The sequence below is a fragment of the Trichosurus vulpecula genome, chromosome 4 (assembly GCF_011100635.1).
Source record: "Trichosurus vulpecula isolate mTriVul1 chromosome 4, mTriVul1.pri, whole genome shotgun sequence".
In the NCBI taxonomy this organism is placed as follows: domain Eukaryota; kingdom Metazoa; phylum Chordata; class Mammalia; order Diprotodontia; family Phalangeridae; genus Trichosurus; species Trichosurus vulpecula.
This window is the reverse complement of record NC_050576.1, coordinates 420,345,241-420,372,809: the sequence shown is the minus strand read 5'-3', so window position 1 is coordinate 420,372,809 and position 27,569 is coordinate 420,345,241. Positions and strand designations below refer to the sequence as shown.

Below are 27,569 nucleotides of genomic sequence, written 5' to 3'. Positions count from 1 at the left end.
GGGAGCAACTTGGAAACACTAGAAGTATTGCACAGTATACTTCGTAGTTCCTTTTATCAGCCTAGTGACTGGTCAACATTGCCTTATATTTACAGAGCAATTTACAGGTTACAAGGCACTTTATAGATGTTATCTAATTTGACCTTCACAAAGCAAGCTGTGAGGGAAGCAGAACAGGCATTTCTCTACTTTAGGAAGAGAGGTTTAGTGAGATTAAGTGACTTGTCTAAGAATGAAGAGTTAATAACTAACACCTGAATAGCACTCAGGTTTCCCATTTTGTCTGTACCAGGTAGACAGAGGAATTATTGTGTATTTTAGCATAATTTAACTCCCTCTGCCTCCAACATTTATTTACATGTATCTGAAATCACACTCACAGATACTGATGTATCTATAGATATGTATAGTTAAGGAGGTATATCTATAGATATATCTACATATAGTTCATTGCTTGGACTGTATTTGATGCCTTTCCAGATTGATGGGAATCTGCCTGCCAGGGTTGCCATAACATTTGAGAATTCAGGGCCATTTCTATACCAGGAATCTTTGGAGAATGACTTCAGGAAAGTGTTTTTTTTAGTAGCATTCCCCCTGCCCAACTACATGTCAAGACAATTTTTAATGTTCAGTTTTACAAGATTTTGAATTGCAAATATTTCTCTCCCCACCCCCTTCCAAAAATGGTAGGCTATACGTGTGCTATCATGTAAAATATATTTCCATATTAGTCACCATTGGAAAGAAACATCAAAAAGAAAAATAAAACATGAAAAAGAATAAAATGAAATAAGTATGCTTTGATCTGCAATCAGAATCCACCAATTCTTTATCTGGATGTAGATAGCATTTTCTTTCATGAGTCCTTTGTACTCACCTTGCATAACTGTGTTGCTAAGAAGAGCTGAGTCATTCGCAGTTGATCATCACACAATGTTGCTAAAACTGTGTACAACATTTTCCAGTTTCTGCTCATTTCACTTTACATCAGTTTATGCAAGTCTTTCCAGGATTTTCTGAAATCGGCCTGTTCATCATTTCTTATTGCACAATAGTGTTCCATTACATCCATATACCACAGCTTGTTTAGATATTCCCCAACTGATGGGTATACCCTCAATTTCCAATATTTTGCCACCACAAATAAGACTGCTATAAATATTTTTACACATGTAGGTCCTTTTCCCTTTTTATGATCTCTCTGGGATACAGACCTAGTAGTGGTATTGCTGGATCAAAGTATATGCACAGTTGGTTGCGCTTTGGGCATAGTTCCAAACTGCTCTCCAGAATGGTCTCCATCAACTGAGCATTAGTGTCCCAATTCTCCCGCATCCTTTCCAACATTTATCATTTTCCTTTTCTGTCATGTTAGCCAATCTGATTGGTGTGAGGAGGTACCTCAGAGTTGTTTTAACTTGCATTTCTCTAATCAAAAGTGATTCAGAACACTTCTTCATATGCCTATAGAAAGCTTTGATTTCTCTGTCTGAAAATTGCCTGTTCATATCCTTTGACCACCTATCAACTGGGGAATGACTTGTATTCTTATAAATTTAACTCAATTCTCTGTATATTTGAGAAATGAGACCTTTATCAGAGACACTTGCTGTGAAAACTGTTTCTGAGCTTTCTGCTTTCCTTGTTGGTTGCTGGTTCTGCTGTTGCAGGATTTGTTTGGGGGTGCTATTTCAGGTTTGTTTGGAGGTAAATACAGGAGAGTTACAGCAATTTGCTGTTTACTCCATCATCTGGGCTCCTGGAAGGCGGCCCCCCGGCAAAGTGTTTTATCTTTGAGTGCACACATACACACATAGACAGATAGAAAGATTTTTGTGAAGAATGTATCTATATATCTATCTATACATAAGTCTATACACATATATATCTATACAGATACAGATATAGATATCTTGTGTGTGTGTGTATGTGTGTACACACTCTTAAAAGATAAAACAGTTTGTGACAGTCTTTCTCCAAAAACTCCTGGTATAGATGTGACCCTGAGTTTTCAAACGCTGTGGCAGCTCTGACAGATTCCACCAACTTGGAAAGGCATCAAATACAGTCCAGGCGATGTCTGTTGGCTTAGCTAAGTCTGGAGAAGCTCAACAACAAGTTGGCTGAAGGATACTGGAGTCCTTCTCTCAGTTGGGCCCTCTTCTTTCCTCTTTAGGATACATATTATAAAATAATACTAGGATAATAACTTAGTCTGAAGTCCTTGTCTAATTTGAATGAAAAACATTGAGTAGTGTTTATCAATTCTGAAACAAGCATTACTATTTTTAAAAATAACTCCTATGCAAAGTCTAACTAGTTTCCAAAAGGAAAGGATGGATAAGATTCCTCCCTGAAATAATTAGGGTAATAATCAAACAGAAGAAAGTTCTGACAAATGCAATTACTTAGAAGATCTCTTGAGTTTACCTTTGACCAGAAAAGGAGAATCCTTACAGGGAGTTGAAAACTCCATACCATGGCTTTTTTACTCAGGTCATCATCTGCACCGGAACCCTGGACTCCACCTCTGTAATCTGGGTTCCTTTTACTCGGGTCATCATCTCCACCGGAACCCTGGACTCCACCTCTGTAACCTGGGTTCCTTTTACTCGGGTCATCATCTCCACCAGAACCCTGGACTCCACCTCTGTAACCTGGGTTCCTTTTACTCGGGTCATCATCTCCACCAGAACCCTGGACTCCACCTCTGTAACCTGGGTTCCTTTTACTCGGGTCATCATCTCCACCAGAACCCTGGACTCCACCTCTGTAACCTGGGTTCCTTTTACTCGGGTCATCATCTCCACCAGAACCCTGGACTCCACCTCTGTAACCTGGGTTCCTTTTACTCGGGTCATCATCTCCACCAGAACCCTGGACTCCACCTCTGTAACCTGGGTTCTCATTGTCTAGCTTTCACTTTATTTTGCCCAGATCCAGTCTTCTGCTTCACTTGCTGGACTATAGCAAACCACTTCCCTTACATTCCTTTCCAGATCCCCTTTATGTGCTATTTTACCTTTTAAAACAAAGGTTCTTGATCTAGAGTCCATGGACTCCTTGGTGGTCCATATATTTTGAGAACGAAATTGTGAACTTTGATGAAGGGAAAAAATTTAACACCTACATTTTCACTAATCTCTAACTGAAATTTAGTATTTCCTTGAATTATTTTAAAAAATTATTCTGAGAATAAGACCATGGGTTCTACCAGACCGCCAAAGGTATTCATGACAAAAAAAGTAAGGACCTCCGCATTAGAATATAAGTTGACTGAAGGCAGAGCCTGTCTTGTTTGCACTTGTATCCAGAGAACCTAGCACAGTATGCAATCACATAGTTGAGAACCTAATAAATGCTTCATTTAACTATCTATCTAGTAACATAATTCTCTTAACTATGTATCTGGAAGCATGAGCAAGTGACTACTGTTCTGTTTGACAAATCAAAACTATTACCTGAGCTCCAATATCCGTGATTGATCTTCACTATGGACTTAGTTGGAATTTGGCTATTTCTATTTACTACAGATAGCATGGAGAGAGCAGTAAAGATGTGAGGAAGCAGTCAGGTCTGATCACATCTTCCCATATCCATTTTAAAAGTTCTAGTGGCATCCTATTACCCACAGAATAAGATAGAAGATCCTCTGTTTGGTGTTCAAATTCTTTGCAGCCTAGCCCTTTTCTCCCTTTTCAGTCTGCTTACACTTCACTTCTGTCTACATCCATTCAGCAGCACTGAATGCACTGGTGCACTTGCCGTCTCTCATAGACACTTTATTTCCTGATTCTGTATCTTTTCACTGGCTATATTTCTCCCATGCCTATCTCCTTCCACCCAATTGCCTCCTGAAGTCTCTGGCTTCCTTCAAGCCTCAACTCCAACTTACCTTCTCCAGGAGAACTTTCTTAGTTTCTTCACTGCTAATGCCTTTCCTATGAAATTACCTTCCATTTACTTTTTATATAGTTTTAAGTTGTTTGCTTACTTTTTTGCATCATGTCTCCTCTGTCAGCATGTGAGCTCCTTGAGGGCAGGAACCACATGTTTGCCTTTCTTTATATGCCCAGCACTTAGAACAATACCTGACACATAGTAAAAGTGCTTACTGCATGCTTGTTGACTGACTGACTTAGGAACTGGGTCTAGACAAGAAAGTCAACACAGAGTCTTGCACCTTGGGGACTGGGTTAGAAAGAAGTCAGAGATCCGGTTTAGAGAACAAAAGCAAGCCCGTAGCTAGGTAATGCTGACCATGGGGCAGAGTTTTCATTATACCCATCCTGGACTGAGTCTGGGAGATGTAGTTTCATACCACTGCAAGGAGCATGGCCACACAGAGGTCAACTGGGGCCTACAGCTATATCTTGGGTAGGGAGCAGGAACAAAGGCAAACCTGTGACTCTATTATTCTAATCCCAGAAGATGATTTCTGATTCAGTCCACAGAACAAGGCCGGGGACTGTAGCTAAGTAACTGGGACAAAGAGCTCAGACTATCACCTGGAATCTAACAGACAAGGGCTATGGACGACAAAAATCTATGCTGGAGCTCTAGCTAGGGGAAAGTCTGCAGTTCTGTCAGGTAAAACTAAAACAGAGTCAGGAGCCTAAAACTCTCAGGCAAGGAGGACAACAATCAGATTTTGCCCTATGATCAGGCTACTTAATAAGCATGAAAGTCTGGCAGCTCCTCAGCCTGAGACACCTCTGAGGTGCTTGAAAAACACAGCATTCGATACCTGAAGTAAGCAACATTTTTCTGAGTATCAATGGATAAAAATAAAAATGGATACAGTAGGACTTAACCAATCAAAAATGACCAAAAGGCCATGAGAATTACTGACAAAGTTGCATAAATTAGATACTGTAAAATATTAAAGTTAATTGTGATACCATCTTTCAATCTACAATAGTAGTAATGCCACCTCTAAAATCTTGGCTTCCCATTTTCTTTGCTCTGTCTGCATATCGTAAGGAGAAACTAAACTAAAACAAACATTTCCTAACCCCAGGAAATTTAAAAATCATATCTCGAAAAATGTCAAAGTAATTTTCAATCAATAAAACATCAAGTATTTATTAATGACCGACTCTGTAACCAGCAATACACAAAGTAGGTGCTGGCTCACTGCTTTCAGTTTTCTCAACAATTTTTACCAAATAATGGATTTTTATCACAAAATCTTTAAGTCAAATACAATGTTTATTTGATGTCGTACTTCTGTATTTGATAATCACTTCCTTATAATATAGTTTAAGGTTTGGTCCTGCTAAACCTCCCTCCTTTACGTTTTTTCATTATTTCCTCTGATAGTCTTGACTTTTTGGTTTTCCAAATGAATTCTGTTGTTATTTTTTCTAATTCAGATTGGCTAAAAAGATAGAAGGGGAAAGTGACAAATGTTGGAGGGGATGTGAAAAAAATTGGAAAACTATTTCATTATTGATGGAATTGTGAACTAATCCAACCACTTTGGAGAGCAACCTGGAATTATGCCCAAAGAGTTATTAAACTACCTATACCCTTTGACCCAGCAATACCACTACTTGGTCTCTTTCCAAAGATAATTGGGGAAAAAGGAAAAGAACCTATATGTTCTAAAATGTTTATAGCAGTTCTCTTTGTGGTGACAAAGAGCTGGAAATCCTGAGATGCCCATCCAATGGGAATGGCTGAACAAGCTGTGGTGTATGATTGTGATGGAATACCACTGTGCTATAAGAAATGATGAGCTCAATGATTTTAGAAAAACATGGTAAGGCTTGCACAAAATAACAAAGAGCAAAATGAACAGAACCAAGAGAATGTCATACACAGCAACAGCAATATCGTTTTAAGAATGACTTTGGAAAAAAAAGAATGACTTTGAGCAAATGAGTTATTTTAACTATTATAAATTCCCAAATTAACTATGAAGAAAGATACTATCTGCATCCAGAAAAAGAACTGATAAATAGATGTGTATGTATGTATGGGTATATAAATGCATATATATACACATATATATCTATTTGTGTCTAATGACAGCCATCTCTGGTGGGAGGAGAAGAAAAAAAGAAATTTACCTAATAATTCTGTTGTGTATTTGAAAGGAATTAACAGGCTGTGCATGGTAGATTTATAGTTTCATATGCAATCGTCTTTTTATTGTATTATGCAATAAGAATGCTGGTTTTATTCCATAAATTAAAAATAATTTTTTAAAAAAGTGAAAAAAAGTAGGTGCTGGGGATTTGAAGATGAAAATGTAGCAGAAGTTGGCACTCCACTGGATGAAATGACACGTATACAGGAACTACAGCATATTCTCAATATATGACTATACACACATTAACACATATACGTATACACACACACAAAATAACTAGAATATAATTGGAGTGGGAGAGAGAAGCATTGACTAGAAGCTGACAATCAAGAAAAGCCTCATAAAATCATCCTGCTTGTCATTTCTCATAGCACAATAGTATTCTATCATAATCATATAGAACAGCTTGCTTTTAGCTACTCCCCAACTGATGGGAATCCCTTCAATTTCCAATTCTTAGCCACCACAGAAAGAGTTGCTATAAATATTTTTGTACAAATACATCCTTTCCCCTTTTTTGCATGTCTTTAGGGTATAGACCTAGCAGTGGTATTGCTGGATCAAAGAGTATATACAATTTCATAGCCCTTTGGGTATAGTTCCGAATTCTTTTCCAGAATGGTTGGATCAGTTCACAACTCAGTGATTGGTGTCTCAGTTTTTCTACACCCCCCTCCAACGTTTATCATTTTTGTCCTAATAGACAATCTGATAGGTGTGAGGTGGTATCTCGAGTTGTTTTAATTTGCATTTCTACAATCAGTAGTGATTTTGAGCATTTTAAAAACATGATTAAAGATGGCTTGGATTTCTCTCTCTGAAAACTGCCTGTTTACATCCTTTGACCATTTATCAATTGGGGAATGACTCGTACTTTTATAAATTTGGGGGCGGATAGCATGGTTCACCATTGGTCCTTTGGGATTGTCTTGGATCATTATATTGTTGAAAATAGCTAAGTCATTCACTGTTCTTCACCATACAATATTGCTGTTACTGTGTACAATGGTCTCTTTCTATGTTTTATTCAAGCGTTCTACAAAATGACTAACATAGAAATGTTTTACATGACTTCTGATTTATAACCTATACCAGATTCTTACCGTCTCAGGGAGAGGGGAGGGAAAGAAGGAAGGGAGAGAGAGAATTTGGAACTCCAAACTTTTTTTTAAAAATGTTAAAAAAATTGTTTTAACATGTAATTGAGGGAAAAAACAAAATATATATTTTAAAAGGCCTCATATAGAAGGTAGCACTTTAGAACTGAGACTTGAAGGAAACTAGGGATTTTAAGAGTCCAAAATGAGGATGCATTACCTTCCATGAATGGAGGACAGCCTATGCAAAGGCACAGAAGACAGGAAAGAGCACTGTGTTTGAAGAACATCAAAGTAGCTTGTCTGGAGCACTTTGGGTATGAAGGAGTGTAATACACATTTGATGGAAAGTTAATTAAGACCAAAGCCAGGTGGTGAAATGTTTTAAACGCTAAACAGAGAACTTTGTCTATAATCCTAGAGGTAAAAGAGAGCCACTGGAGTTTATTCCAAAAGGAAATGTCTTGGTCGGACCTGCATTTTATAAAAATTACTTTAGCAGTTTTGTTGGGGATGGATAGGATAAGAAGAAACTTGGGGTAAGGGGGACCAACTAGATGGCCATTTTAATAATTCAGGTGAGAGCTGATGAGGGTTTGAACTAGGTTGATGGCTGGGGTTAGCAAAGAGAAGGCGATGGATGAAATAGAAGCTATGGAGATAGAACTAACAACACTTAGTGACTGATTAGATATATGAGGTGATGGGGAATGAGGAATTGAGGATGATTTTGAGGATGTTGGTGGTGTCCTGACAGAAATAGGGAAGTTCCTAAGTGGGTAAGGTTGGGTTTTTTTTGTTTGTTTTGTCTGCAACTACTTTTGAATTGATGAAGTCTGTTTGAAAAGTCCAACAGTCGGCAATATAGATTTGGAGAAATTAAATGAAGACTATAGATTAAGGAGAGAGAAGGGCTGGATATATACACGTAAGAGTCATCTACACAGAGATGTTAATTAAAACCATAGGCACTGGTGAAGTTACCAAGTGAGAGAGAAGTGAAAGAGAAATCCAAGACAGAACCATGCGGTTATAATGACAGTTAGAAGTGCAATGAAGACGATGATGATAAATCAGAAAAGGAGACTGAGAAGACAATTTAGGAACAGAGTGGCTCACAGATTTAGAGCTAGAAGGCCCTGGCCATCTGTTCTGACTCCTTCATTTTACAGAGAAGAAAAAGGAGGCCCAACAAGCTTAGGGTATTTGTAAAAGGCCACAAAGTTAATAAGGAGTGGATGCAGGATCTGAATCCAGTTCCTCCGATTCCAGAGTTAGTGCTTTTTCCACATTACTATACTGCCTCATAATAAAGTAGCTATTACACTTTCAAACCATTTCCAAACCACAAATGAGGGTTCAACATAGGCTTTTTTTAAAGGAACATCTTATCTGTAATTAATAAAAATCTAAAGAAAATAAACTGGTTAGGATACACTACAAACAATATAACTTCTAATTTGACATATAGTCTATAATTAAATTAAATGTCCCAGACATTAGTAAAACTCCAGTGGCCCAAGGCTTTTTTGGAAGAAACTAAATGGAATGATCAAAGTCAACGCAAATTGAATAAACTCAGTCACTAAGATAACTGTAGAGTATAAGGAGGAGGAAAAAAATAAATAGAACTGTATTCTGCTTTGGGAATTACAGGGAAATGAAGCTCACCAGAAATTACCAATATAGGCTCCCTTCCCTGACCATCTGTATTTATTTTGTAGTGCTTATTATTTTCCTTGCTAGAGTACACTAATAATGGCTTCAAGTTGCAAAGCAGAGGTAGTCAGCCTCCAAATTACGACAGTTCAGAGAGGCACAATCTGCCTTTGTGGGCGTCTATGCTTGCAGTGAAATCCTGGACTCTAACCAGCAATGCACATCAGCATCATATGTTAGTACAGGGAATTTCAGTAACTGGCAGGATCTCAACTGGAAGGAAATATACTTGGAATTGGAGAGGCCGTTGTTTTGGATGGAACTTGTTCTTGGAAACATTTTAAGGACTCATTTGAAGAATTCTGCTTGGCAATATACATATATACATATATATGTGTGTATATACACACACACACACACACATATATACATATACATGCACACATGGATATACATACATATGTGTATGCATGTGCATAGAATGTTTAGGTATATACATATATACATACATGTATTTCTGAATCCTCTATATGGATCATTCAAAATTCTACTAAACTCCATAATAATAACATAATAATCAAATTAAGCTAAATTACATTACTGCCCCTAAAAGTCCAAGATGACTCAAAATGGTTCTGCTCTTTTGTGAAAGTTAAAACTTATATTTAGATGTAAGTTTCACATCTCTTTGATGAAAATCTCAAAGCAAAATCTTAAAGTTATGTTATTTTTTACTGTTCCCAGGACTGTCTGAAATACAACTTTCTAAAAAATTATAAACAATATTATTTTATTCATTCTTTACTCTTTCCCCCTGCATTCAAGCTTCCTTCTGTATTCTTTCCAGTCCTTATAGTCTATTTCGTAGGATCCTTTTCTTGACCTTTACTTTCTCTGCAATTATTTCTCTATTCTCCCATGTGTAATCAAAGGGTCAATATAAAAAAATTAAAAAAAAAGAACTGAATAATGTTCATTCATTTGACAAAAGTTAGAACACCTTCGTGCAACGCAGCTGGGAGAAGTTTATGTACATTATTTATTAACACTTCAAATTTAGGCATAAACAACACCTGATGCTGAGAAAGCTAACAAGCTCTACCCTAAATTCCTACTTCACTGCCATCTCCAACAAGGTAATACCAAACTAAACAGGGTCAATTGTGATGGATCAATTGTGTACAGGGCCTACTGTGACATAGCAACTGATGGATCACTGAGATGCAAAGACAGGGAGAAAGGAAGATGAAGACAGACAGACAGATAAAAGAGACAGACTGAATATACAGGGAACTGAGGCAGATTTAGAGGAATACAAGCCATTTCCCAATTGAGAAATGGCCAAAGGATATGAACAGGCAGTTTTCAGAAGAAGAAATTAAAGATATCTATAGGCATATGAAAAAATGCTCAAAATCACTACTGATTAGAGGAATGCAAATCAAAACAACTCTTAGATACCACATCTCTCCTGTCAGATTGGCCAACATGACAAAACAGGAAAATGATAAATGCTGGGGAGGATGTGGGAAAATTGGAACACTATTGCATCGTTGGTGGAGTTGTGAACTGATCCAGCCATTCTGGAGAGCAATTTGGAACTATTTCCAAAGGGCTATAAAAATGTGCATACCCTTTGACCCAGCAATAACCACTTCTAGGGTTGTATCCTGAAGAGATCACAAAAGTGGGAAAGGAACCTGTATGTACAAGAACATTTATAGCAGCTCTTTTTGTGGTAACAAAGAATTGGAAATCAAGGGGATGCCCATCAATTGGGGAATGGCTGAACAAGTTGTGGTATGTGAATGTAATGGAATACTATTGTGGTATAAGAAATGGGGAACATACTTCATAATAACCTGGAAAGACCTACATGACATAATGCTGAGTGAGGGGAGCAGAACCAGGAGAACATTGTACACAACCGCAAACATATTGATTCTGTGATAACTAACCTTGATAGACTTGGCTCTCCTCAGCAATACAAGGCTCAAAGACAGCTCCAAAGGACTCATGATGGAAAGAGCTCTCTACATCCAAAGAAAGAACTGTGGAGTCTGAATGCAGATTGAGGCAAACTATTTGCTCTCTCTTTTTTTTCCTCTTTTTTTGGTTTTGTTTCTTCTCTCTTATGATTCATTCCATTGGTCATAATTCTTCTTTACAACTTGACTATTGTGTAAATAAGGTTTATGTAGAACCTATATCAGACTACATGCTCTCTTGGGCAGGGTGCAGGGAGGGGAGGGAAGGGAAGAAAATCTGAAACTCAAGAACATGTAAAACTAAGTGTTGTAAACTAAAAATAAAAAATCTAATTAAAAAGAGATAGACTGATTAGATTGATTAATGGATCTCATCTTACAATAAACTTGCATTACAGCAGAAGAAAAGGATATGGACACTATAAGGAGTAAAGTGAAATGAATGCAAAGAAGAGGCCCAGTCAAATAGGAGAAATACCTTGAATGAAAGAAATTTCAAGATCACATAGCTAGAGCTAGAAGAAACCTTGGGGTCAAGACTCCTTATGTATAAGATGAGGATTAGAGAGGCTGACTATTCCAAGGTCACACAGGTCAAAAAGCAAAGCCTCAAATCTAGCACTATCTTCTATACCAGGTGCAGTGGAAGGGAGAGAAAGGCTTTATGGAATTGGTGGTATTTGAGTGGAAACTTGAAGGAAGGGGCAAGATTACAACGAAAGAGATCCCAAGCAATAACTGGGGGAGTCCATTCAAGAATGGGAGAAATGGCATCTGAACAAGTTAAAACCCCAGCTTCCTGTAGGAAGCTTTTCCCAATCATTCTTAACAATAGTTCTTTTCCTCTGTTGATTATTTCAGATTCATCCTGCATATAGATGTATTGTACACAGTTTTGGCACACTGTCTTTCTCATTGGACTATGAGCTCCTTTGGAGCAAGAACTGTATTTTGCCTTTCTTGTTTCCTCAGTGCTCAGCACAGTGTCTGGCACAGAAGTAACAGCTTAATTTTTTTTTACTTATTGAATGAGTATGGAGAGGAAATGAATTTTTAACCAAACAAGGGACAGAAGCATTACAAAAGATAAAACAGATAATTTTAAGCAAATGAACTTAAAAAGCTTTTGCACAACAAAATTTCTGGATTTAGATCAAGAAGAGAAACAAAGAAGAAGAAAAATTGTATCAAACATCTCTGATAAAAGTTTGATATAGAAGATATATAGATAATAAGACAAAGTCGGTTCCCAACATACAAGCAGCCAGAAGCTACGAACAGTTATCAAAAGAAGAATCACAATATATTAACAACTATGCGAAAGGGGAATACAAATCTCTAGTAATGAAAGAACACAAATCTAATGAAACCTGAAGTTCTGCTTCACATCCAGCAAATTGGCTGAGATGACATAAGATGGAACAGGCAACACTGGAAGGAAGGTGGAAAGATAAGCACAGAGCTCCTTGTGGGTGGAGTAATTCATTGTTTGAGTTAGTATGACCATTCTGGAAAGCAATTTAGAATTATGCAAATAAAACGACTTAACCGCCCATACCCTTGGGTCCAAAGACTCCAGTGCCAGATATATATCCCAAGAAGAACAATGACAAAAAGAAAGGCCCCATATATGCCAATATATTTAAAGCAGTATTATTTGTGGTAGCAAAGAACTGGGGAAAAAAGTAGATAAGCAATGAATGGAGAATAGCCACCCCCCCCAAAAAAAGTTACTAATATTACTGTGTTGTAAGAATCAATGACCCTCATGAAAACAGAGGAAAAGTCTTAAAAGAAGTGACTCAAATACAGTGAAATAAGCAGAATTGCCACAAAGTAATCAAAAATGAATGCTGCAGGTATGAGAAGATGCTTCTCTCTATTTCTTTGCAGAGGCTAGGATTCCACAGGTGAGGAACCTTGCAGATAACATCACACTTTCGGGGGGGTTGAGGAAGGTATTCATTATTTTTGCTATATATTTTTTCCTTTGGAAAAAACTGTTATAAAAGTTAACTTATACCAAAGAGGGGTAAGGATAAGAATAAAGCCTGAAAACTAGATGATTAAAAAACAATTTAAGGAAGCAAAAATGTGTTTGACTTTTTTAAAACAATTCACACTTTTTTTGAGTAAAATATACAAAACTTTCAGCCATCCCTTATATTACCTCAAAATTCTCCATCATCCATGGCACCCTCTTCTAGACGCTTTTTAGAGCATCAGTGTATAATGTGGCGCCCACAAATTAACCCAGTATTCCAAATGTAATTTGGCTAAGACTAATTAAATTTCAGCAATACAATCACCTTCCTACTCTCTTAGGAAGACCTGGTGGTACAGTGGCTTTCATTGTTAAATGGAAATGATTACATGAAAAAATTTTTTCACTTTCCTGGGTCCCTCAGGTATTAACAGATTTTGACTCCGCCAAAAACCGAGGACTTTAGTCCAAGTGCTGACATCCTGTTTCCTCTGCTAGCCCAATGAGCTACTTAGGAAGATCTGGCCCCTGAGGAACATGGTTTTACCTGTGTGACCAATGATTCCATTTGTTACACTCCCTCCCCCACAAAAAAGGCAATTGCTACCGCTAGGTAGCCACTGATCTGGTTAACTCCCTAAGGGATGGGGTTCCTGAGGAGTTCTCCCAATAGGTTGAGCTGCATGGTGCAGCAGGCTGGAGTGGGAAAAGGCTTGGAGAGAAGGTTTGGGTAAGATATTCATTGACTTCTGTGTCACAGCCATAGGTCTGGACTAGTGTTCTGGGCCCTGGAGAAAAGAGGACTGGATAGAAAGGCTATTTCCTTGGTATCAGGAGGAATTTAACTGATGTCTACGTGCAATTACTCATGAGTAAGGTCATAACTCATCAGAGACATCACAGGCCTTCTGATAAGTTCGACAAGGTTAAAGCTGTCACAAAAATGGACATGAGAGCCATGAGACCACACGGTACTCAATTTAGCACCACATGATCTGCTTGAGAACAAGGTAGCTCTCTCTGCCCAGCTGTACTCTTCATGCCTATTGGAACATCCACCTTCCCCACACGGCCCTGAACCTGTCCCCAACTGGTAAATGGGGTCTTTTAACTTGTCTCAGGAGAACTGATTTGCCTTTTCTAATAAAAAAAATCCTTGAATACCAAGTTCTGGTGTGCTACTCATCAAAAGCCATGTCTGAGTTTAATTCTTGGAAGGTGGAAAGTTCTCCAATAGTTTCTTGGTTCTAACTTCCAGGAAGATTTATCTAATAAGAATCAACTTCTTTTGATGGACATAATTCTGGTTCACCCTCTGGCCCTTTGTTATTATATCCCTGGTATAACCACCTAAGTCTTAAAGTTCCTGCTACTTCAAAAAGCTCTATATTATATAATCTGGAGAAAAAGAACTCATATCCCCTTAATTGCCAGATCCTTCTCCTGGGATTGTTTAGACTACTCCTTCCAGAAAGACCTTGGGGGACACCATAGGCAAGGATTGCTGGGAGAAGTCTGTCACTGTGATGATATGGTGCCAGCTGTTCAGTAAAGAAGCATTTATCAGTTGCTTCCCGCGTGCCAGGCACTATGCTAACCACTAGGAATAAAGAAAAGGTGTACGAGTCATTGTGGAGAGCCAGGGAGACGACTAGAAAGCAATTATACAAAAACCAGACATATGCTGGACAAACTGGAGATGATCTTAGAGAGAAGGCAACGAAGATCAAGGAGGACTACAAAAGGCGTCTTGTCAAAGATGGGAATTTCATGGAACCTGACGAGGCTTAGGGCAGACAGAAGCCGAGATGAGGAGGACAGCAGACACGAGGGGATAGCCCGTGAAAATGCGCAGAGCTGAGAAATGGGGCGGTGTGGCAAGGATGCTAGGACTGCAGGGTAAGTGAATGGGGTAAAGTGTAAGAAGACTGGAAAGGCTGGAAGGGGCCTGCTTATACAGGCCTTAAAAGCCACATACAGGATTTTCGTGTGTAGGGGGGGGTGGGGATTCTTCGGATGCTAGGGAGGCACTGGAGCCTGCTGAACTGCCCAGGGGGTGTGGAGAGAAGGAAGATATCAGCAGACTTGAGCATAAGGAAGATCAATTTGACTGCTAATGACCAAGTGCAGTGAAGAGAGATTTGAGACAGGAGGACTAACAGAATGGCTACTACAAGCCCAAGTATGAGAGCATGAGGGATGAGGCCCTTTACTGTAGTAGCGTCAGAGGAGAGAAAAGGGCTATATAAGAGATGTTACAAAGGGCAGAAATGACTGGCCTTGGTAACAATTTGGGTATAAGGGATAAAGAGAGTAAGGAGTTGAGAACACCTGGGTTGTGATCCTGGGTGACTGGAAGGATGGTGGTGTCCTTAACATTAATAAGGAAGCAAGAAAGAGAGTGAAAGTATCTCTGTGAAGCGTAAAGGAGCTCCCTTAACTGAACTGGTGACAATTGTGAAATCCTGGGTGAAGGTGAGGGACCACCCTTATTCAGTGACTATGAAAGAAGGGATGATTCCTCAGAAGTCTACGAAGGGGCAGAAATTGAGTATTATCTCCATGATAGGGCTTCCAGGGGAGGGGATTCCTACCTGGTAGGCTGGGGTACACTGAAGGGGTATTAGTAGTATTAGACAAGTCTTGTTATCACCATTGATGCTATTTTAGGCCCAAACCAATGTTTACTTGCAACATCTGTCTAAGATCTATATACTGATGAACAATTTGTCCATACAACTGGGTAGTAGTATCTGGACAACAGGTGGCATTCGTGCCCTCGGTTTACTTTTCTTATGTACTTAAATAATGTTTCAAAATTTTGACAGGAAAAAAAGACAAGTTCACAGAACCGTCATTTGTATCTCTCTCCGTCTCCCTCTCTTCCTTTCAAGTAGAAACAACTATCCCTTTTTACTATTCCTATTCTTTGCAATCTTTTAAAGATCACTGAAAATTTTTCAACCATCAAAGCTGCATCTTTTGGTTTCCTAGGATATACTTCATCCATGCCCAGTAACTTAAACTCTTACCCTGTTAATCTTGGGTTTAACCCTATTAGCTATTTCTTTTCTGGACTTTACTATAAAAGACAATTTTCTGTAGTAAAGAAATCATAGAGAACATAAAGTTGAATAACTTTTTTCTTCTCTCTGTCATCCACCTCAGCAGAAGAATCATATCATTTCTTTTATCCTCTTCTTTTTCCCAATATAGCTTTCTCATTCTTATTTTTTAAACAGGACAATGCCACATCATTTCCCCATTCATTCTATATTACCTGACTGTTTTCTGTTTTGTGGACAAAAATTAAGAACTAGAAAAAACTCTGAATGGCACTTTGCACAATCTGCTCATTTTACAGATCAGAAAACATGGGCTCACAGAGGTTAAGTGCCTCACTGAAGGCAGTAATAAGTGGCAGAAGTAGGAATTGAATGATGGTTCTCTAAGTCCAAAATTAGTATTCCTTACAAGAACAATTTTTAAATCCATAAGTATAATGTTGATATCTATAGCTGATTAGGCCATTATAGTTTCAAGGTTTAGACTCACAGCATGGCAAACTGATGTCTCAAGATTAAGTAATCTAATCATATATGATTTTCAACTACATATCGTTCTATTTTGATAGTATCGCATATTTATACAGTATATGAAGGTTCGAAAAGCACTTTGCTTACAACCACAATGAGACAGATATGGTATTATTCATATTTTAAAGATGGAGAAACTGAGTTTCAGATCATTTAAGTGACTTTTTTAAGGCCATAAAGCGAGTAGTTTTGTGAGTCTCCTAGATTTCATATTCAATGATCTTATAAATATAGAGTAAATATTAAGTACATAATCTTGGGCTAAAACTTACCTGGAATACTTTTTTAGAGAAGTCTCCCAGTTATGATTGCAAGTTCTTGTTGAACTTCATACTTTTTGATATCTCTTTTAATTTCTAAAATCTATTAAAATCTTAGCAAATTTTACAAAGTCCAATTTAAAAGAATACTAAATTTTACTCTACATGTACACAGGTTCACATAAACATTATAGTTCTTTTAAACTTTTCTTAAGTTTCAAAATAATTTTGAAGTACAAATGTCTGACACTAAATTTTAAATTACGATTATCATGTCTTCTACCATTTTACCAATTTTTTCATTTGTATACTCTCACCAGATTCCCGAACTTAAATTCAATGCTATATCTTTAATTAATAGAATACTTTCTTCATTCTTTTATTCTTCGTTAAACTGCCTCTAAAGGGTCATTTCCATTTTTATTTTCTATTACATTAACTACCAAGAAAATATTTTAAAAAAATTCCTTCCAAAATGTAAAGAAACGCGACTAAAATAAGTATGTACCCCTTGGGAAAATTTCTTTTCCAAAAAAAAATGTCATTTTTAGCATTTTTGTTAGAAAGATTTCATGTTACCTGAGGAAATGTATTTAAAGCTGGACATAAACTTATTAACCCAAGCTATTCACTTAAGCCACATTAAATTTTGCTTCTGGATGTAAATACTCATTTCAACAAAATAGAACGCTTTGAGACAAGAGACAGTTTATCCTTAGGCTTTCATCAAATCCTTTCATGTAAGGATGTGATCAGACTAGTCCTTTTTTAATGGGAGACACCTTCTTTTCTTTCACTCACAATACAGGGAGCTTTACCATTAAGAAGACAAAGCTGCCCCAGGGCCTGATTGACCCTAGCTTCCCTGGCATAGATTCCTGGTCATCAAAAGGCATAAAAAGTTACAGGAGTGTGTAGTCCAGGCTCTTGGATGTAGTTGATTTATGAATACTACACAACGTACATGTGCTTCATAGTTAATGACCCAGATACTTTTCCATATTAAGACAAAAGGGTCTTCGTCTACAGAAGCCATGTATCCTTATTCCATAGCCTTACTATGCTAGAGCAAATTATTCTAAAATTCTGCCAGCTGTTCAAGCCTTCTAATAAGCCATGATACAAGAACATTTTTTAAAAGGTCAGTATTGTCACTAATAAATTTCTCTTTGTGTGAGGTGTTATTGTTCTTACAAATGGAGGGGGCGAACTTCAAAATTTCAACCAAGGCAAGCCATTATAATAAAAAAACACTAGAAATTCCTTCAACCCCAAAACTTCAGCAATAAATAACATGTGATCTTCAAATAAAGATATGATGTGCATTTATCTCTTGTTCATCTCTATTTGCTACATTTCACAAAGCAGGTGAAGAACGAAAATGAAAACAAGAATTTAAAAGAAAAAATGGAAAAAATAAGCAACATTTTAAATATCTAATAACTTCTATTTCCAGAGGATTTATTTCCAAGCTTAATTTCCAACACTGGATACATTCGTTCAGTTTCTTTTCATTGCAACTGGGAGATTTAACCAAATTCAGTTTCGTCTTCTTGTAGAAAACAGAAAACAATTGTGACCAACTTATAAAGGGGAAGTGATTATTGATTCGTATTACTTTATTTTTAGTCCTTTCACTTCCCTGCTTATAGAAATATAACTCTTACCTCCAATGTTTATCAGTTCAATAGAAATAATTTACACAATACTCAAAGAAAGTTTTAGAAATAGTTCTGTTTCAGATGTCACTGCTTCCTAAAATACAAAAACAAATCTTGCACCATCTTGGCAGAATTTAAAAGATTCAGAAATTGTTTCTACATTAATATCTTGTCATCATTCTGTAGGTATATATTATTATAACTTTATTAACGTCTGCTTTAGAATTAAAGGTAGTTTGATTTACTGTAAAACAGTGAGCATATTTTATATAAAACCTAATGTGAATGATTTTGCTAATTCCTCTGGAGAGAAAAAACATTGATATCCTACAAGAAACAAAACTGCTCTGTCCAAATTTTAAAATCCCTTATTCAATGTCATAAATTACAAAATTCCCAAGGATAAGTGAAAAAAATTTTCTGACTTATTTTGATACAACTCACCCTTCTGTGTAATAATTAAAGCAAAACAACCTTGTTTGTTTTCTCAAGCATTTCTTATTCAATTACTGTTCAAAGTGGGATGCCTTAGAAGGTAGTAGACTCCCTGAAGTTTTCACATAGAGGCTGGATGCCATTAGGGTTAAGGAGATTTTTATAGGCTTCCATAAACTACCTTTGAGATGCTATAGTCCTTCATCTCAGTCACGTTTTCTCTAGAAATAAGCCAAGAAAGTCTCTTTAAAAGTAGCATTTTTTAAAGAGGAGATAATTCTTCCTGGGTTTTACTGAACCTGTGGCTACTGTAAGTCTGCTGGACTCTTAGCACTCCCAACTTTGCTTTATTGGATCCCTGAAAAGTACTCATCCATCAGTATCACTACTATTGATAAGGAAGGGGGAGTCTTCTCTGATAATGAAAAGGGAATTATTACAACATGTAAAGTAGCTATTAGGAGGCTGTAATTAGTTGGGAGGATTTGGGGAAAGAGGAATTTTGAATATTAGGGAAAGAAAAGATGTTCAAAAGTAACATTCAAAGAATGTCTTGAATACAAATGTAAACAGCAATACGCTTTATTATCTTTAAGCCTAGAGCAGGAAGCTGACAAGAGAAGTTCTTTTTGCCAAATCTGTCTTCTTTGCACTTACTTAGCTCCTTGGAAGTGGGCCCAGAACACCTCTGACCCCATTTCCCAGATTTACGATCACTTTCTACTATAACAATACCAACCAACTCCCTTAATTTACCACCAATGTAGTTTCTTGGCAGTCTTATCCTACTGCAGATGTTTGAGGGGGAGGTTTAGTATAAGGAAGAGAGAGTTCCAGATTCACTATCATTCCCACTGTCTGACAAAGAACGGTGCAAACCTTTGGCCTAAAGCCTTATTTGGTTTGGGGAAAAGTATTGTTTGGAGGGTAGATATCTCTAGGATATAGATACTTCCTTCTTCTCCACAGTCTCTCTTGCGCTAAGGTATAAAGATAAAGAGTGTTCATCCTTAGGGTCACTAAGGGAACATTTTTTACTTCCCTTAACAGACACTGTTAAAAAGAGAGAGCCAATCTGCCTAACCAGAGCTAATGGGACTATTGGTAGAAATATTGTATTATCACTAACTATTTACCAAGGAAAAGATCAATTATCCAAAGCAGGTTAACATCCAATGGTAAGGCTTGCTTCATTTTTAAGAGATAAGCACTGATATAACTTAAAATTCATGAAAAGGAATTACTGAAAATTTCTTTCTAAGTGAAATTCAGCAGAACCTTCCGAAACAGGTAAATAATCCAAAAAGTACAAATCTAAATCTGTTATTCCAAACTGTATCTTTGAGCCTCTTGGTGTCCTAATAGGGCATGTGGCTTTTTTCCATTTTGACCAAGAAGGTTAACCTTACATATAAATGTGGTGCTCTGGGGGAGAATAATAACACAATCATTAAAGTTATAAAAACCAGGTGACTATAGGAACAGATGGTGACAAAGCTTTTGAAAAAAATAGACATGGATGTGTTTCAGAAAGAGAACACAAATATTATTCTTTAATATGATTAAAAAGTATGTTTGTGTATATGTTATATATGTATATGTGTGTGTATATATATGTATATGTATATACAGAGAGAGAGAGACAGAGACAGACAGACAGACAGACAGACAGACAGACAGACAGAAAGCTATTTTTGCAGTGATGAAACACTTGGAAGTTTTTCCAGGAAGTATGGGGTAAAATAAGGTCATCTCTTACCTCCACTGCTATTTGATACTGAGGTACAAAGCCTAAATACAACATCAGGCAAGAGAATAAATGAAGACAAAAAAATTAGCAAAGACAAAATAAAATTAACCCTATTTTGCAGATGGTATGATAGTTTCAAGTTAAAAATGAGAAGGGATTGTTTCATCCTTTTGTTGACTAGTTTCATTCTTCGCAGTGAGTAGAACAGTGCCCGCCACATGGTAAGTGCTTTGTATCTGCTTGCTCCCTGATTAGAAATCCCCAGACACTCAGGGTAGAGCTTACTTAAGATAATTAAAATCTAAAGAAGTAGAAAAAATTCACAAAAATCATCAGTATTTCAACAGAGTATTACAAAGGTCTAAAGTAAAGGACAAAAAGACTCATTCTATTTCAGAAGTACTACAAGATACATAAAATATCTGGGAATTAACAAGACACCCTCCTCAAGACTGTGTTGGTAAGCAAAATGGGCTCTTAGCATTTAGTTCAACAAGTGCCCTTGAAGAGTTTGGCTTTTGTTTCTGAGTGGGATGAATGAAAGTCTCTCATTTAAGGAAAAGGATACTTAATATTTTAGCTTCCATAAAGCCTGAACTATATCTTTAAGTTTAAGAATTAACACCCCCCCCGCCCCCCACTTAAACTTGCACATATACCATATCTATCCACATCCTGCATGCACATAGGGTGAGCATGCCTGTAACGGCTGTCTGTCAGTTTGAGGTTAAGGTGTTAGATTAAGAATCTTTCCTTGTTTCAAGAATGTGAGGCCAATTACCCCCACCACCACCATCACCACCACCACCACGGATTGGGATAGAGGTCCAGGGGGTTTTTGGGGCTTCTTAGAATTGTTTTTGTAAGGAGGTCTGGGGGGGGGCCCTTTAAGGGGTATATAAACTGACCGTCTGCCTTCTGAAACTTGTCTCCCCACCCCAGACCATTCTGGAGTGGGTGATGCCCAATTCTCATGCAAGAGTTGCAAATAAAGCCTCTGTCTTTACCTTGAGAAACCTCTGATTGTTATTTCATTTTGGGGGATTATTGTCCCACACATTTCCTTTGAGTAATTCAGCATATTTCACTGAGTCTTACTAAGTGCTAAGCCCCAGGCTCTAACTCCTATTAGGTGTTAACCTAACCTATGTGGATGTGAACCTCCCAGGGTCCTAAGGCGAGGGGCTAACTCAAGAGCCAATCATAGCAGCCTAAGTTCTGGTCATTCAGATGACGTTTGATGACGTCTGAAATCCTATAAGAAGAGAAGACAGAGCCATTTGCGCAGGGCTCTCACTCTTGGTGGTGTTTGGCAGAGTTCCAGATTCACTCTGGCAGCTGTAGCTAAGAAGGCCTCCAGCTTGTAAACCCAGATGTTGGGACTTTGTTAAACTCTCGTAACTATGTATTGGGATTTGAATCAGACAAGGTCTGTCTGTTGATGTTTGTAATTTGTTTGTATTTGTTCTGAAGTTCAGGGTGCTGGATTTTTCCCCTGAACTAAGTGAATGATATTTGTATGCTGAATTAAAGTAAGCTTGTCAACCCCTTCACATAGCTTTCCTTAGTAAAGCAGATCAAAAGAACTTGTGCTTCCACCCCCACAACAGCTGCTAGCTGGATTGTTGAAACAAAGTACAATGACAAAACAAACAACAAAAATAAAAGAATATTTAAATAGCTAGAGAAACATTAATTGTGAGTGACTGGGCCAAGCCAATAAGAAAAACGATTATTACCAAAATTAATTTACAGGCATAGGTCGATACTAATGAAAGTACAAAGAAATTGCTTTATGAAACTATACAAAAAAATTAAAATTCATCAGGAAAAAAAATTCAAGTATCTCAAGAGAAAAAGGTGGAGAAAATAAGAATGAAGAATATATACATCATACAATTACTATATTTCAAACTATAATAATAAAGCAGTAATCAACAAAATTATTAGGTGCTGGTTAAAAAAATAGCAAAGTTGGGTACAGAAAGTTGGTAAACAAGAACTAGAAACAACTGAAATAGTAGCAGTGTCCGGCAAACCCAAGGACACCAGGACACCAACTACTAAAATAAGGATTCAATTAATTCAATATGCATCTAATTGGACTTTATGCCTCAAGTCTCTTCCCACTCTCTCACTTCTCCTCCACAGAGCTGCCAAGTGCTTTTCTTATTGATGGGTAAGACCAGGCCCCCTCTATTCATCAAACTACCATTTTCACTAGTCTTCTACGCCCAAATACGAACTTCTCTCTTGTGCATTTAAAGTCCTTCTTTAAGAACTTTAAAGAACCGACCCCTTCTTATGGTGACAATCTCAGCACATTACTCTCCTCCTATGTTCCACTGATACTGACCCACTTGCTCTTTCTTACACTTTATTTCACAACAATATGACTTTATACTACTTAACTATCATGACTAGAATGCTCCAGTAACTTCCCCTTTAAATATACCTTCCATATTCTTGGTATTGTGTGTGTGTGTGTATAAATAATCAACAAATATTTATTTAGTACCTACTATGTGTGCCAGACCTTATGCTGGCCTGGGGAGACAAATAAGGGGAAAAGACAATTCTTGCCCTTAACAATCTAACGGGAGAGACAACAGGATAAATAAGAACTGATTTAGAAGGGAAGGTATGAAAATTAAAAGACGTTAGGATAGGCTTCCTGCAGAATATTAAAAAAATACCCTGAGCTGAGATACGTAATGTATTATTCACAGACAAACAGAGTCAAAGAGTATAAGATATGTGGTAGGGAATACGGTGTACGAAGACTGGAAGGCAGGAAGGGACTAAGGCATAAGGGGCTTTGAATCTTTGTATTTGTTCCTGGAGGAAGCAGGGAGACAGTGGAGTTTATTTGAGAGGCTGGGGGTGAGGATGGGCAGACTTGCACTTAAAGAAAATCACTTTGCTGGCTAAACGAAAAATGGACTAGAGTAGGGAGATACTTGAAGCAGGAAGATCTGTCAGCAGGCAACAATCCAGGTATGAGGTGATGAGGGTCTGCATAGGAGTAATGGTTATATCACACAAGAAAAAGGGGAATTTTTGAGAGATACCACAAAGGGAAATCGACAACCCTTGAGAACACATTGTATACGTAGGGCCAGAGATAGTAAACAATCCATGATGACTTAAATTGCGAGCCTGAGGGACTGGGAGGTTTATGCTGCCCTTTTTGGAAACAGGGTAGGAGGTAGAAGGGGTTAGCAGGAAAGATTATGAGTTCTATTCTGGACTTAGTGACTTGAAGATGTCTGTTGGATATCTAGTTTGAGATGTCCGAAGAATGTTAGGGATGCAATACTGAAGGTTACCAGAGAGACTGGGACAGGATCAAGAGATCTGAGAATCATCAGCGTAGATGCTAATTAAATCCATGAGAGCAGATGAAATCACCAACTGAAGTGGTATAGAAGGAGAAGAGAAGAAAGTCCAAGATCAAAGCCTGCAAAACATCTACAGTTTTAAAGGAAGAGATCTGAAGGAGGATCTAGCAAAGGAGACAGAGAAGAGGCAGAGAAATTTATGTAGAAGTATCTCCTTCATCAGCATGTGAGCTCTTTGAGGACAGAGGGTGTTTTTACTTTGTATCCCTCACACTCAGCACAGTTTTCTGTTATACAGACAAAGCTAAATAACTGTTTGTTTGCTGATTAACTGAGGAATATAAAAGTAAACTGTGTTATGAATAAGTAATGCCATATAATTGCTCCATAAGAAATGGTAAATAGAGAAATGTATATAAAACAATATTGAGCAAAAGAATAAAGCATGATGATGGTATTAAAACAGAGTTTAACAAGGATGAATTGTAATGGTCAATGTATATTATGGAGAACTGATAATGGAACAAACTTTCCTCTGCTACAGAGAGAAGGGTCTATGGATACAGAATGTGCTACATAGTTTTTGATGTGGTCGATGTGACAGGTGGCTTGGCTTCTGATTTGTTAAAAAAAAAAGGGATTCTCAGTAGAGAAGGATGTTTGAGTAAATGAGTGGTTAAAAACAAAAGCCAACAATAAAACTGAAAAAAAATTGTAGAAATTAAAATTGGGAAGAAAGAATGATGCAGTGGAAAATGTGCAAGATCTGGAGTCAAAGCAACTCTACTCAACTGCTGGCTCTGGCACTCACTACTGTGGACTTTGGAGGGAGTCAGACTTTCCAGACTTTATTTTCCTTATCTGGAGGATAAGTAAGATTGTACAGAGTTCCCATCTAGCTCTCACTCCATGATTCTATGAATTCTGTGGGGCTATTCAAGAAGAACCTTTGGTCTGACACATAGAAATGGCTTTGTACTTTGTGCTGTAACCTCATCATTTGTGGACAAATACCTTAAATATGTAAAAAACAAAAAGAAATGTCTTTTTTATCTCTAATGACCAAACTAAATATCATTACATCATTACAAATAACCTTGATTTGCTCACATTCCTGTGGTAGCATGATGTAATAGAATGAATATTGGAAAGCCCCGCTTGACATTTCCTGGGGGTGTGACTGTGGGCAGATCACGTCTTCTCTGAATCAGAAAGTCTGAATTTGTAAAATGGGGCTGATGATCTAATTGCTCTAAGTATCTGCCCTACAAGGTTATCATAAGGCTCCCATGAGATCGTAGCTTTTAATTACTATATAAATGTCTGTTGGTATGTCAACTTTAGAACAAATAAAAATATTTCTTTAACTAGGAGGACAAATTGGATATAGCTCAAGAATCTCCAAAACAAGCAGCCTTATCTTTTGTCTACCGTTCCGTTAATGAAAGCATCCGCAGCTATTCCCCAACGATTAGTGTAATACTTACGGTAATTCTTTCATCTCTGTCATCCAATGGTGATCCATCTTTTTTCCATGAAATAGTAGGTTCTGGATGGCCTCGTGGAGGCTGGCATTCCATCACTGCAGGTTCTCCTACTGCCACCATTACATCTGAAGGGTTTTGTCTGAAGTCATCTCGTAGTACTTTAAAGAAAAAAAAAGTCAGCGTTGGTGTGTGTATGAATACAGATATTTCACTATGGCAGATATTATAATAGCACTTTACAAAAAATGAGCTCACTGAGTTTGTCAGAGGTACAATTTAGTCACCGTCATCTATTTCTTTAAAAAAAGACATCCTGGGGCAGCTAGGTGGCATAGTGAATAAAGCACCAGCCCTGGAGTCAGGAGGAAGACACTCAACACACTAGCTGTGTGACCTTGGGCAAGTCACTTAACCCCAATTGCTCTGCCTCCCTCCATCCAATAAATAAGCAAAAAAGGAATCCTAAGCATATTGGAGGATGATAATACTCAGCACTCAGGGTTATCACTGTTATTTCTTTAACACGCCCTTAATAGTCCATTTTCTTTGTTAAACCTATTTTTATAACCCTGTAACTAGTGAGAATTGGACTAGAAGAAACTATGTAAAATTCAAATTTTCTAGTTACACATGTATATTAAATGAATTATGTAGAAATAAACACTAATATAAAAATAAAAAGTAAAAACAAAGGCATAGAATTTGATTCTTTTAAATAACTTTACAAGAATATTCCAATGGGAGGAGAATTTTAAAATAGCACTGGTGTGACACTTTGATGTATATAATCATTGTCATTAATTTATTTTTCTTAAAAAAAAGAATTACACATGTTAGAAAAGCTGTTAAATTCAGAATTTTTTCCCTTCCATCTAAAAATGCTGCCAAAATACTGTGTATTGTAATGTATATGGAAGTTGTCAAAGTATGCATGTATTTTTTTCACAAAATTGTTTACAAAATGCCCATTCTGTATATTTACCATATCTACTTTATTCTAATACAATAAGATAAATGGTAACAAACACACACACACACACACACACACACACACACACACACACAAAAATATCAATCTAGTTCCATCAGCATTTTTTCCCCTCTAAAATCTTCACATTGATATACTCGGGTAATTGGAATTACATAATACAAAAAGTTTGATCAGAGTTATACAAGAATGGGAAGTTACCTGAGAGGCCATCTAGTCCACTCTTTCACATTTTACAGATCAGTACAATGAGGGACAAGTAAATAATGTAATTTGCCCATGGTCACATAAGTTCTAGGTTAAAGAGCCAGGATTTGAACTTGGGTCTTCTGATTCTAAAATCAGTGACCAAAGTTAAGCTATAACTATTGTTGAAGAAGAGGGATTAGAAGAGACGGAAGGAAAGAGATATGTTTTTAAATTAAAAAAAATACATTGATTTATACGCGAGAGCCACTACAGTTGCTCTGAGAGTCGTCATGTTACATCAACTTCCCCATATTCCAACTAACATAACATTTAAAAATATATTTAAGAATTAAAGTACCACAATGCAAAATACAGTCCTTTAACTACTACTTTTAAAAAATTCTAAATTTGAAGTTCAAAACCTCAAACAAGTTAAGAAGTTTCCAAAATCATACACTTTAACTGGTAATTCTTGCCTTTTCAAATACGTGTGCTTTGGAATTAAAGGTTAGATATAAGTAGGTCGTGGAGGTCTCATTTTTTTGAAGCATGCCTTTTCAATTATGTCACGAGACAAGGCGAGTCCATTTAGAGAATGTAATGGTAGGAAAATAAAAAGCCTCCCTTCCCCCAAACTACAACAACACTTTGTTTTCTTGCACAAAGTCATTTTTATCCCAACTCCAGTATGATAAAATATTGACAAATATATTTGAAAGAAAATTAAAACGTATTCTAGAGCTCATTACATTACTATGTAACAAGAAATTAGTAAGAAGCTTCGGCAAAAGATTTTAATTCAGTCCTAAGATTGAATTATTATTTATTGTAAGATTATATAACAAAAGGAAAAGATGACTTAAAAGAAAGTGCTATATAGATAAAGGAAGTTGAAAAGACTTGAACAAAACTTAAATCTGTTTCATTTCTGGAATATCTTACAAGATTAAGATAGTATCTCTAAAAGTTTTTAAGCATCTTTGAAGTCCAATACTTTCCTAATAAAAGCAAATTATGATTTGTGAACTTAGACC

At 37.1% G+C, this 27,569-nt stretch overlaps 1 protein-coding gene across 2 annotated transcripts in view; it reads right to left on the bottom strand.

Moving 5' to 3' along the window:
- Positions 1-25,510, bottom strand: part of ROBO1 (roundabout guidance receptor 1) — a 196,418-nt gene extending 170,908 nt beyond the window's left edge. For both annotated transcript variants that reach the window (XM_036754542.1, XM_036754543.1), the window contains exon 1: positions 25,359-25,510. In XM_036754542.1, coding sequence (XP_036610437.1) covers positions 25,359-25,478 — 120 coding nt within the window. In that variant the 5' untranslated portion in view covers positions 25,479-25,510. The remainder of the gene's footprint in view (positions 1-25,358) is intronic.
- Positions 25,511-27,569: the final 2,059 nt, after the last annotated feature.